Source organism: Zingiber officinale, chromosome 1B, assembly GCF_018446385.1.
Source record: "Zingiber officinale cultivar Zhangliang chromosome 1B, Zo_v1.1, whole genome shotgun sequence".
In the NCBI taxonomy this organism is placed as follows: Eukaryota; Viridiplantae; Streptophyta; class Magnoliopsida; order Zingiberales; family Zingiberaceae; genus Zingiber; species Zingiber officinale.
Window position 1 is genome coordinate 83,268,167 of NC_055986.1, and position 13,962 is coordinate 83,282,128.

Here is a 13,962-nt window from a genome sequence, read left to right on the forward strand (position 1 = left end):
AACAAATTAATAAAGAAAGAGTTATACAAGAAATAAAATCTTGGAAAGAGAAAATGAACGTTTACCTTCCTTTTTTTTTTAAATTTTTTCTTAAATTTTAATAGAAAATATATTTTTTGGACCTTTATTAAAATAATCTAATAAAATATATTTTTTTGAATTTAATTATATATAATATATATTATATATGCATGTCAAATTTGGGATTCTTGGTCGTCGCCCCATATGACATGTCTCAAGGCCCACCTTACTGAGGATCTAACGCCCCAAGTGGTGGTTGCTGTCCCCCACGATCACCTTGTTGGGTCTAAGAACAAGCCCAAGCCGCCAATCATTGTAAAGCGCGAGAACCCTAATGCGCTGAGCTCGCTCATGATGGAGATCCCTATCAGTGTCGACGTGATGGAAACGGTCTCCTCCTTCACCCACCACAAGTACTGTAGTGCTTTCGTGCTCAACGGAAACAATGCCTTCACCAACATCGCACTCCACCAGCCTGCGATGTCATTTGACATAGCTATCATCGTGCTCCACGGCCACTTTGACAACATCTCCCTCTCCAACTTCTTCCTTCTGCCAATCTCCTCTCCGAAAGCTCCCTCCCATCTTTTCTTATTGTTTCTTTCTTTTATCTATTTTCCTTAGCCTTTCTCTTCCTTCAAGGATAATTTTCCCGGGTTGGTTCATTTCCATTCTTCATTGTGCTGCACTTTGGAGTAAATAGAGCATATCAACTTGCTCAATGTCATTTACAACCCTAACTCTGAATTTCATTTAAAGTTTCTTTTCCCCTAAATTTGCGTTTGGTATTTTACACCTAAAAGTGGGTTTTAGCGTAAGATTCTACTTTTATGTTTTATATAATGACATCATTAAAAAGAGATCTAACCTTAGAATTCTCTTGTATTCGGTGATCAAGATGAGAAAACAGTCTTCTGTATCTCTACTCAACAAATCGTGCAAGAATATAGAGGAACAGTGTGAAGCAGATCTCCCATCCCCTGCCTCCCTCCCTCCCCCTATAAAACCCACCGCAACATCAACTCTGATTCATCCCTCTGCCTAACTCTGTTGGATCCCTCCCCTGTTTTATCACTCTCTCCCTTGCAAATGGAAGGAGAGGGCAGCGTCGCCAGCAACAAGCTGATCAACGACAGCAACCAAGAGGCTGAAGTGAGGAAAGGGCCATGGACCATGGAGGAAGACCTCATCCTGATCAACTACATCTCCAACCACGGCGAGGGCGTCTGGAATAACCTCGCCCGTTCTGCAGGTAATCAGCCATTCAGATTTCATACAACGAGTGTTTCGAGTTGTGTGTCTCTGTCTCGATTCGGTTTCTGATCGTTGGACCAGGTTTGAACCGGACGGGGAAGAGTTGCCGGCTCCGGTGGTTGAACTACCTGCGCCCCGACGTCCGACGGGGCAACATCACGCAGCAGGAGCAGCTCCTAATCATGGACCTCCACGCCCGGTGGGGCAACAGGTGGTCGAAAATCGCACGCCAACTGCCCGGGAGGACGGACAACGAGATAAAGAACTACTGGAGAACCCGAATCCAGAAGCGCGCGAAACAGAGCGAGCCGATGGACTTCCGGAGCAACGTCGAGGCGTGTCCCGGCAGCAGCCACGATGACGGAGTGAATGACCAGCTCAGCCACCCCGCCGAGGAACAGAGCATCGTCAGCGGCGGCGGCGGCGGCGGCATTCAACTGCCTCAGTTCCCCTGCGCCGAATTCACCGAACACATCTGGACCTTGGAGGACCTATGGCTCATGCAATCCGCCGCCGATGACTATTATATGATATAAATGTATCTTAGTACCGACGGCATATCATGTCGATGCTGCTGTTAATTACTCGCAATGTACAGGGAACAACTAAATCTATAAAGCTCGTTTCATGTCAATCGCTTGTCTTTGAATTCCATGAAAATTAAGACGGTCACGAGTCGCAAACCACACGACTGCAATTTAGCGAAGGAAGTGAAGGCGATCATGGAGCGCAGTGTTAGGCAGTCGACTACCCGACCGACCGGCCTAATCGAGCACGTGTAGGTACGAGCGATACGACAGAGACGGGTGGGCCGAGGATAGAACCTCGTGGCGATCCGTGGCCACAAGTTGGGGCACATGGTGCATTGGCGCAATTAAGGAAGGGTTGGGAGTCGCTTTCGCGGAGAGGGGAAGGGGAAGGGCATGTGAAGTTACCGGATCGGGAAAGGGTTGGCGTCGCCGTCGTCCTGTTTTGGTGGGCAAAGGTACTCCTGACGAGCGGAGGTCGCCATCGTCACAATCAATGAGAGGAGAATTGAAGAGATGGAAGTTTGGTCTTTAGGCGATTCGTGGCTGTAGATTGCTCACGTGCTTCAAAGGCCGGCCGGCCGGCAACATTTTTGCTTTTTAACGGATTATCAGGGAGTCAGCTGAGCAGAGCACAACAGAACAGAACAGGGCAGCTCTTGAAGAATGAAGAGGGGCTTTGTCGTATTCTCCTGTGAAAGAAGACTCTTAGATTCGAGGGAAATAGATCTCATCCAATGGCCATCGGTGGTCAATATGCAAATCCAACGGATGTGAAAAATGCCTATACACTAGTTTTCTTTTTATACGAGCATGATCTCGCTAGAGCAACTTATACGAAGTGAATTACATGGAGAAACGCGGTAAAGTGCTGGTGCAAATCGACCTCCCATCAAGGTTGATCAAACTCACTTGATCAGGTACGGGTTGAATTTCAGTATTTGATTAATGTGTTAGTTGGTTGAGTGAGATGTTATATTGATTAAAATTGATAGGATATTTGACAATCAATCAATATGTTTAATGAATAGAATGAATAGTCAAATAAGTTAAGATTAATTAAATACTTGATAATGAAAAAGTTAAAGTGAATCATAGTTAACCGAACATTTAACTATCGGAATTTTAATAAGAAATTGACATGATGCGTGAAGTCCAAATGAATCAAAATTGATCATACATACATTTGATCGGCGATGAAAAAGTCTTAATAGATTAAGGGTAATTATATATTAGACAGTGGTAAAATCTTGATAAGTCAAGGTTGACTGGATGTCAAGCGATCATTAACTTCCAATAAATCAAAGTTGATAAGATGTTAGACAATTAAGAAGTCCCAAAAGGTAAAAATTGATTAGATATTAGACAACGATAAAATTCTGACAGATCAAGGTTGACCAAATGTTAAATAAAGAAAATCCTAATAGATTAAGGTCAATAGGATACTAGGCAAGATGTGAATTCGACTCTGATAAAGTTAAAATATGAGTAGCAGTTGATTGATAGGATATATAAATTAACTGATGGACAATAAATTTTGAAATTAGGATTTAAGGGGTTTTTTCAATATTTATGAAGGATTTGCTTTATTATTTAAAGTTAGCTATGATATTTAGAGTTTAGGGTTTGTTATAGTGGTTAGGGCTGCTGTAGTATTTAGAGTTTTCACTATTGATCAACAGTGACAATCATTTGTTATGGTAGTAAATAGAAAGTTTAAAATCAAATTGATCAACTTGATTGATTTGATATTTATACCACTGACATTTGACTTGTTATTGTAGTAAACACGACACTTTTGCACCAAATAAAAGATTTCTAAGTCAGTACTTGAGTGTTTAGAGATCAATCGATTATGAACAGAAATACTTAACGGTTCATGATCAAAATAAATTAATAAGAACGGTTATGTAGATACAATGGTCGAATTCAGTGGAATAATTGATTAATGATTATGAACAATCAATTGATATGTAAAAATTATCTCTGGCCTAAAGATTATAAAAAAGCATTTCGAGGAGATTTTCAGAGTCGATTTTTAAGAGTCTTGAAAGAGAGTGCTATTGTATTTCCATACCGTAGGAGGCAACCCAAAACAAGATCAAAAGAAAATATTTAATTAGTAAATTATTTCATTTATATTTGATGATATAGTATTTTTGGATCAATGACAGTCTAATGAGAATTCTAGATCATTTATAAATTGCTAGATGAATAATAGAGCCTATTTTTTTAACTTTTGAATTTTGTATATAATAGAAACTAAAACAAAAGTTAAATTCAATTGAGCATGATAATGACTTTATGGGTGATTAATGAAAGTATAACATGATTTAAAGATCCTATTATTGCATGGCTTATGATGCACTAGGTGCATCAAACCAAGAAAATTCATTAAAGGATCCCTTTGAATATGCAACCTATCTAGCTAAAGAGTTCTAGATGGAACCTCCTAAACTAAAAAGTTTGACTGAAACTTATAAAGTTGCTACTAGAGGATGAGACCACAGTCAGGGCCGGCCCTAACCTCTAAAGGCCCAGTAAAAAAAAACCCCTTTTAATTCATATAAAACTTTTTTATCTAAATCGAAATGGTTAAACATGTGCACTTGTATAGTATGGATGGGCGACGACGACAATGCGATGACTGTAGCATTGGATGGTGACTATCGGTATGAGCGAAGAGTTTGAGGGTAAAAGTAAATTTCGAAAAATTAGGATTTAAAGAAAGAGATATAGAAAAAGACTTATGAAGGAGGAATAAAATTTCTACTCTCATACGTATTTTTCTCTTTTTTTTAGGAGACATTCTTATAAAAAATAAAAATCATAATATGTTAGAATTTTTAAATTTTTTCTAATAAATATAGAAATTATTTTATTAATCTTTACTATATATATATATATATACAAAAATTATTTTTTTAAAAAAGGACCCCACTTTGTGTGCCGGCCCTACCTTGACAGCCCAGGCCGGTTCTGACCACAACCTTAAAACAAATGAGATTTCTACTCGACCATGAAACTTTGACTCAAACCAAAGAGATTTTCAATCTCATCTATCTCTAATAATAGAAATCAAACTCTAGAGAGGGATCTAGCTAGAAAAAAAATCAAACTACTTTGTGGGAAGAGTGATATCCAAGGATGACAAAACAGGTTGTTTTTTAAAGCTTAACAAGCGTATTTGTTTTCCGTTAGCACTTGTGTACCATAGAGAAATGCTATAGATATTTTCTTATTATAATTAGTATCAAACAAAGCTTTAAATAAGTCCCAACGACCCTATTCAAGCATCTTGGTCGACCATTAGTTCATCCTAGCTAAATTTAATTTGTTTCCTCAATGTTGAAGACTTAAAAAAATGAAACCATATCCAATTAGTTATTTTTTATATATACAAAAAGATAAATATATATAATCAAAATAATACACAATTATATATAGTGGCCAAGGATCCTTGCTCATATCATGTCTGATGATGAAGTATTATATCTAACTAGATATTCAAAGTATGATGTACATGTGCTCAAATGAGTATCATCACTCTCTCTATGTAGCAACCGTCAAATGTGCTACTATCTTTGCATGTCTACCATAGTAAAACATGGGAGATCAAGCATCAACTAGACTCTATCATCATTGTCAAATAGTCACCTCCTGTAGGTGCCCCTATGTCGTGTGCAGTCTAACATGTTGGGTTGCAATGATGGTTGTAAATAAAGTTTCATATTGAAAACATATGGAATGTATTATGAATTTATAAAGGAAAGATATCTTCATTGGTATGAGACTTTTTAGGTAGAGCTCAAAAATAAAATCATGAGGGTTTAGGCCCAAAGTGAATAATATCATACTATTATAGAGATATCTAAATTCTTTTGGTCCTATATTGGTATCAAAGTTCGGATTGTTAGAAGAACTAACTACTGACTGTGCACAAGAGTCATGCTCCAATTGAACCATGTGAGTAGAATATTGACCTTTAACGAAGGAAGTGGGGGCTCCCATGTCTGAATCAAGATGACCAGATATCAGAAAGAGAAGTCCTAGTTGCAGATAGGCAAAAAAGATCTAGTAAGTCAGTTGGACTGAGGGATAAGGAAGTCCTAGTAGGTCAATTGGACTGAGGGGTAGGAAAGTCTTGGTAGGTCAAGGATCAAATAACATTAAATAGATATCCTTGAGGGGCGGTCCTTCATTTGAGGGGAGGATTGTTGGGTTGAAATGGTTGTAAATAATGTCCCACATTGACAACACATGGAAAGGATCATGAACTTATAAGGAAAAGATATCTCCATTTGTATGAGACCTTTTGAGTAAAGCCCAAAAATAAAACCATGAGGGCTTAAGCTTAAAAAGGACAATATCATATCATTGTGAAGATATCTAAATTCTTTTGATCCTAACACAACATCCTCCTCTAGCTATCCTCTATCCTCCCACCTCTAGGGATCCAGCTCCTCTTGGCTCAAATGCAATGCCAAGGCTAAATGTTGTCTATATATGTCGTATCTCCTCCTCTATCCCCATATGTGGTCTAGGATACCACATCCTCCATCAACATATGACTGCCTCCTAGTGCCTCCCTACTCTCCAGCTGGCCTACTTCATCTCTGGTATCTAGCACAAGTGTATCTAGCAAGGATAATACAACACCTCCTTTAAAGTCTGGATGGTACCTGAATGTACCTGCAACTCCTCCTCCTATGATCCCTACCAGTGGCCTAGGATATCACACCCTCTATCAATAGTGGCCACCCCTAGTGCCTCCTCATCCTCTTGCTGCCCTGCTCCATATCTGGTAACTGACCCATGCATAGCTGACCGGATGTAGCGTCGTGCAGCCCATGCCTCATCCATATTCGAGTAGGTGATGTGTACTCCTGGCCTCCTCACTGTCCATATCTTCTTGGTATGATATCTATATTTACTCTGTGATGAAGTATCAGTATCAACTAGATGGCCACCCCCTAGTGCCTCCTCAACCTCCTCCTTCCCTACTCCATATCTGTAACTGGCCCGTGCATGTCTGATCGAGTGTAGCATCGTGCCTTATCTATGTCCCAGTAAATGATGTGTATTCCTGTCCCTCCTCACTCTCAACCTCCTCTTGATATGATGTATATGCTCTCTCCATGATGTAATATCTATTTTTTTTCCCAAAAAACTAAGCGGTTGCTTGTATTTGGCAAGGTGCCAGAACCAAGTAGTGCCCCGATCTTGTACAATGTAGAGTGTCAAAATGTATGGCTACAAACCCCTCCAATAATGCTAAATACGTCATACCATACCCCTTATAGTGCCTATGATTGTATCCTAGGCCATCTATTCAGGCCTTCTATAGAATATCCAACTTGGGTAGATGCCCAAGGCATAGTACATCTATGAGGACTCTACTAGATGCAAAACTTGACGTCAATGCAAGATGCATACTCACAATTCTACTAGGGGTGCTTTGGAGGCCAAATCAATGATGTAATCTTCATGCATGCTCGATACCTACCCAAATGCATACTCTCATCCCTATGTGGTATATTGTAAATCTTTGTCTCCGTATAAAAGTATGCTATATAGTCCTCACCCTAGCCCATGTCTACATTTATACTAGTCCTAGTTACATGTATAGTGGTATGCATGCTCTCACTCAATGAGGTATAAAATAAGTGTCTCACACCCAATAAGGTATTAGGTGTAGCCTCGTTCAAAAGACTTGATTTTTTTCATCCCTAGCAGAGTGTTAGATTCATGTATACCTCAAGCAATCAACAGATAAGAATTTGTATCTTCCTAAAGACTAACTCCACATCAAATTGTACATCCTCGAATATAATGTGATTTCTTGCCCTCCCAAGATGGTGCACTAATGCTGACATGACAAGGTGGCATACACTCATCAGGGCAGAATTCCCTTGGTATTAGAGTCTGTAAATCCGCAACATATGTTGATAAGTGGCCCTCTCAGGTATCATCTATAGCCATACCCTAACCCTCCCCCATAGTTGACTATATAAGATGAAGAATAGGGAGAGAACAAGAAATAATATGAGAGCAATAAAGTCTATTGTTCATTGATATTTGTCCTAAGGACAATACAATATATAATGTTCAAAAAGTACTTGGTCCCCTACAAAAAATCCAAATACTAATATGATTTGATTTGGTAATTTGATCCGGTCAATTTTGATAATTCTATTTTATCTCTTTTAGACTAATCTGAATACATCTGAAAGCACATGATCTAATGTCTCCTTCTCCTAATGGTAGAACACACATCATCTGTCCTCCAGATAGTCTTATCTATCTTATGTGGGTAGCCTCGTATGTGCTAGTATCCATAATATAAAAGCATGGCTCTACTAAATGTAATTTTGCTAGACTGTTCTTGTCAATGGTTTCCTAGGCCTAGCCTCTCTTAAATGATCATAAGTCTTTTAGGCACCTCCCTTCCTATGATTGAACCATGTGGCTAGAGTTTGGCCCACAACATCTGAACTGTTAGTTAGAGCCCTTGAGCCAATCATTTGATGATTGTATTATGAACTTGTTGTATCATATTTTTATATAAATAAAGGCATTTATTTTTTGTTATTATATTTACTTGTATTGGTGCCAAATAAACTAAATATAATAGCGTCCTTAAGTAGAAGATTCTCACCTATATCAATCTGTTAGTTCAACTGATAGTGAGATGATATAGGGAACACTACTCTTAATCATTCATAGTCGAGTATTAACATTCAGGGACAATGTTAATGTAATAAGACTAGCATGTAGGTCAACTCGATGACTTGATCTCACAAGTCATGGATATAGAGATATCAAGTTGACACATGGGTATGCATTGGAGAATGTATACTGAATGACCCGCCATGAGAAAGTATCATGTATCGTTATATGAGTGTCATATACTTTCTCACGTGGCTATTAGTATGACTACTAGTCCTTGGACATGAAGTCACCATGGATCCCTACATAAGGAGTTATGTACTTTGGTTTCGTCAAACGTCACCCGTAACTGGGTGGATAATAATGACGATTACTGGGTATGTAACGAATTATGCAGAGAGATGTGAGTGATGTAGATGGGATCTATCCCTCCTATATGACGGGAGCGACATCGATATTCTTGATAGAGTGAGACCACGAAGTGCATGGCCATGCCCAAATGAGTCAATATGAGATATTGAGCTCATTTGATTTAGTGGGTCTACTTGGAGATCAAGATTTAGATTGGTCAGAGGATGACACGGTCTATGCCTCACATTGATCAATCTAGATGTCTAGGATAGAAGGACACTTGTCATATATTGTGAGGAGTCACAATTAGTAGTCACAAGATGATGTTGGATCTCAACATTCTTGTAACTTGGGTAGTAATGATGTGTTGCTAGATACCGCTCATTACTTATGCTCCTAAATGGATTTAGGGGCATTGCCAACGTTACAAGAACCTATAGGGTCACACACTAAGGACAATTAGATGAAGATTAGGTTCATATGATGAACTAAGAGGATTAGATTCATGTGATGAATCAAATTGGATTAAGAGTAATCCTAATTGGGCTAATTGAGTTGGACTCAAGTTGATTCATGTGTTCAATGAGTCTAATTTAGATTATGACTCATTGAATCAATTTAATTAAATGAATTAGATTCATTATATTAAATTGGCTTGAATTAAATGGTTGGATTAGATCAACCATGAGAGATATTAAGTCAAGTTTGACTTGACTTGAGAGGAAGAGGAAGAGTCAAGTTTGACTTGACTTTATGCCACATCATTTGTGACTTGGCATTAAGTGGACAATGATGATGTGCCACATCATCATAGTTAACACATGTGTGTGTCACCAAATGGAGGTTACAAATTCCCTTTGCTTTAATGTGGCCAGCCACATTAATGAGAGGAGTTACACTTTGTTGTGGTCGGCCACTAAGGGGAATGAATGGGATTCATTTTCATTCAAGGTATTTTTGATTTCATCTTCTTCCTTGCTCTCTCTTCTTGCTCTCCCTTTCCTCATCTTGCCGAGACCCTCTTGGAGTGCTAGCACACTCTAAGGTTCTCCCTCCATTGATTTGTTTGTGTGGATACGCATAGAGAGTTGTCTACCTTGACAACTTGAGATCCGACATCTCCTTGGACAAATGGGACTCGCGAAGGGCACGCTACGAGGGTAAAACTCTTTAACATATAGTTCTAGTGTAGATCTATAGGTAGGTAAACTCGTACTCGTAGTTTTTCGAAAGTTTTATTCTTCGCACGGATCCGGTGGCGGGGTTTCGGGGTTTCGGGGTTTCCGTGACGCGGAAAAGCGGTTTTTGCGGCCCGAAAAACCCAACAGTGGTATCAGAGCCACGTGCGAAGACTTGTACGAGTTTAGTTTGTATTTTTATGAAAAATATAGATTCTGTAACATTCTGTAATTCTAAGTTTTTTATGGTTTTTATGGGTAATTTTCTCGTAGAAGCGAAGCACAAGTGTTTCGACACTTGTAGGCTTCGACTACCGAGAAGATTTTTTCCGAAATGGGAAGGTTTCGCCCCAAAACTTTTTGGGACAACGGGCTAAGGTGCTGTAGGATCGCTTAGGGATACTCGCGATGGTTAGATCGCGGGTAGGGGTGTTGCCCCTAGCCCCGCAAGGGGATTCGTTCCGCAATTGTGCCTGAAACCGCTAAACGGGACCGCCTGGAAATTTTACTCGTAAAAATTATAAAAATTAGTATTAAAATTACAGAAAATTATGGAAATTACATAATTTAGAATTATGTATAATTTGTGATAGTCATGGCCCAAAAAGACCCAATCTGATTGGATTTGTGTTGTAATTCATATTACGGCCTGCGCGCCGTCATTTGTGTTGTGTGTGCTGTATATTTGATACGCGACCTACACGTCGTGCCTTTCTCCATTTATTCTTGTTGTAAATTAGTTTAGACTCGAATGTAACTCGAGTTTCAAAATTGTAATGTACAAAATTGGAGCCGTGGAAGGTCCACTCGAGACGGAGTTACAAGGAGGGCGCGAGCAACACAAGGTGGTCAAAGGGAGGAGCTTGAGAAGCTGTTGACCCTAGGTTTACCATCCGATCTTCTCATTGGCTTGAGAAGATCGTAGTAGGGCCATGACTAATCACAAATTAATTTAATTAATTGCTTGTGTGTATGTGATGCATGATTAGTAATTGATTAGTGTCTAACGATTAGATTAGATCTAAATTGTGTATAAGATGCACCCTCTCGATTAGATTAGATCTCAATCGCATCAACTCTAATGCCTACCGTGCCGTGATACCTATCACTACCTCGATCACATGTGTTGTTAAATCTGCCAAAGCAGAGCAATATATATTATCTTGGTAGGGTACGGAGGGACAATCTTGGTCCCGCTTATCAACGCATGGGCGAGTACAAACTCAATTAGATTGAGTATTCCTAGTTAACTCGATTGGATCGAGTACAACTATAGGCATTCTTCCAACGGTTGGAAAGATAGGACATAAATCACATTTATATTAATTCTTGGGCGTATTAGCCAAAGCTAACTCAAGTTTTAATACAACTGCGGATAATGATCCTATAAACAAGAGTTGCATAGAGATGTAATTGGTAAATCGTTACCTACCGATCATACTAAGTCTTGGGTGATTTAGCCAAAGCTAACTCAAGGCGTAGTATGATGTGGATCTTGTCCCACATGAATTATAGAATTCAGTGGGAGCATCATTTAGTTAAAGGCCTAATTAAATGATTTAAAAGAATATGATATTTATTTTCTGTATTTTTCTGTTGTAGATAACCATGACGTTGAATACGAAGTCTTTCTCCCTGCGTTCTGTCCTTGAGAAGGACAAGCTCAACGGAGCAAATTTCCTAGACTGGTACAGAAACTTGAGAATAGTTCTCACCGAGGAACGTAAACTGTACGTTCTGGAGCAGCCCATTCCGGAGGCTCCTCCTGCCAATGCCCCGCGAGCTGACAAAGATGCTTATAAGAAGCATCAAGATGACGCATTAGATGTGTCCTGTCTAATGCTCGCGACCATGAACTCTGAGCTTCAGAAGCAACACGAGTTGATGGGCGCTTACGATATGGTTGAACATCTTCGTCAACAGTATCAAGGACAAGCGCGACATGAGAGATTTGAGATCTCAAGGGCACTATTTCAGTGAAAGATGTTAGATGGGACTCCCGTAGGCCCATATGTACTCAAAATGATTGGGTACATAGAAAACCTACAGAGGTTGGGATTCTCGCTTGGCCAAGAGCTGGCCACTGACCTGATCTTGCAATCCTTGCCGGATAGCTATAGTCAATTCGTTCTAAACTACAATATGAATGAAATTGACAAGCCACTGCCCGAACTGCTAAGCATGTTAAGAACTGTTGAGCTGAACCTTAAGAAGGCTAAGCCCCACTCTGTTTTGATGGTTCAGAAACACAAGGGCAAGGGCAAGCCCAAAGGCAAAGGAAAGTCTCAAGCCAAGGGCAAAGGCAAGGCATTGAAGCCTAAAGGAGAGGTCGCCAAGGATGCTACCTGCTTCCACTACGGTCAGACCGGGCACTGGAAGAGGAACTGCAAGGTGTACTTGGAAGATCTTAAGAAGAAGCGAAGTGAGACTTCCACTTCAGGTATATATGTTATAGAAGTCAATCTATCTATTTCTTCATCATGGGTATTAGATACCGGATGTGCATCTCATATTTGTACTAATGTGCAGGCGCTGAGAAATAGCAGGGCATTGGCGAAGGGCGAGGTGGACCTACGCGTAGGCATTGGAGCACGGGTTGCTGCTGTTGCTGTAGGGACTTATTTTCTATCTCTGCCCTTTGGGCTTGTATTAGAGTTGGATGATTGTTGTTATGTGCCTGCATTAACTAAGAACATAATTTCAGTTTCTTGTTTGGACAAGAAAGGTTTCTCTTTTATAATAAAGGACAAATGTTGTTCAGTTTATTTAAAAGATATGTTCTATTGTAGTGCACCTCTGATGAACGGACTCTACATTCTAGACCTTGAAAGCCCTATCTATAACATAAATACCAAGAGGTTTAAGTCAAATGACATGAACCAAATCTATCTCTGGCACTGTCGCTTAGGTCATATAAATGATAAGCACTTATCCTAGCTCCATAAGGATGGTTTGCTGGACTCATTTGATTTTGAATCTTATGAGACGTGCGAGTCATGCCTACTAGGCAAGATGGCCAAGACTCCCTTTAGTGGGCACAGTGAGAGAGCGATTGACTTGTTAGGTCTTATACATAGTGATGTATGTGGTCCTTTCAATGTCGCTGCTAGAGGCGGTTATAGGTACTTCATCACATTTACTGATGACTTCAGTAGATATGGTTATGTGTACTTGATGACACATAAGTCTGAATCCTTTGAAAAGTTCAAAAAATTCAAGAATGAAGTACAGAACCAGCTTGACAAGAGTATTAAGATACTTCGATCATATCGAGGTGGAGAATACCTTAGCCATGAGTTTCGTGACTATCTAGCTGAGTGTGAGATTGTATCCCAACTCACTCCTCCTGGAACACCACAGTGGAATAGTGTATCCGAAAGGAGAAATCATACCCTATTAGATATGGTACGATCAATGATGGGTCACACAGATCTTCCGACATTCCTTTAGGGCTATGCTCTAGATATGGCAACTTTTATACTCAACCAAATTCCATCCAAGGCCCTGATAAAGACACCATATAAGATATGGACTGGGAGAGATGCCCAGGTGTCTTTTATGAGGATTTGGGGTTGTGAGGCTTACGTTAGACGTCAAGACTCAGACAAATTAGGACCCAAATCTGACAAGTGCTACTTTATTAGATATCCCAAGGAAACTAAGAGATATTACTTCTACATTTCCAGTCAGCACAAGGTAGTTGTGGCAAAGACTGGGGTCTTTCTAGAAAGGGACTTTGTTTCTTGAAAAACCAGTGGGAGCACGTTTGATCTTGAAGAAGTTCAAGATGCGAACAATAGCACTGAAGCCTCGATGGAAGTTGAACTGGAACCATAAAGTGTTGTGGATGATGTTGTTCCACAAGGAGTTGAGGAACAACAACCAGTTCAAGTAGACATACCTCTTCGCAGGTCTGATAGGGTACGTCGTCAGCCTGAGAGATACTCATTTCTCTTGTCTGA

The 13,962-nt window shown here is 39.8% G+C and overlaps 2 protein-coding genes across 2 annotated transcripts; both read left to right on the forward strand.

The window, feature by feature from the left end:
- The first annotated feature begins 225 nt into the window (after positions 1 to 225).
- Positions 226 to 645, forward strand: LOC122039384 (AT-hook motif nuclear-localized protein 22-like). Its single transcript, XM_042599115.1, has one exon. The coding sequence runs from the start codon at positions 226 to 228 to the stop codon at positions 643 to 645; it is 420 nt and encodes a 139-aa protein (XP_042455049.1).
- A 465-nt stretch (positions 646 to 1,110) lies between these two features.
- Positions 1,111 to 1,811, forward strand: LOC122039400 (MYB-like transcription factor EOBII). The gene is made up of 2 exons (XM_042599116.1): positions 1,111 to 1,273; positions 1,357 to 1,811. Exons 1-2 carry the CDS (start codon positions 1,111 to 1,113, stop codon positions 1,809 to 1,811), a joined length of 618 nt encoding a protein of 205 aa, XP_042455050.1.
- The last annotated feature ends 12,151 nt before the right edge of the window (positions 1,812 to 13,962 follow it).

Excerpts from the sequence above, each read along its gene's own strand:
- LOC122039400 (XM_042599116.1), top strand. The coding sequence starts at position 1,111 with ATGGAAGGAGAGGGCAGCGTCGCCAGCAACAAGCTGATCAACGACAGC. Across the intron at positions 1,274-1,356 it reads TAACCTCGCCCGTTCTGCAG|GTTTGAACCGGACGGGGAAG; the intron begins GTAATCAGCCAT and ends TCGTTGGACCAG.
- LOC122039384 (XM_042599115.1), top strand. The coding sequence starts at position 226 with ATGACATGTCTCAAGGCCCACCTTACTGAGGATCTAACGCCCCAAGTG.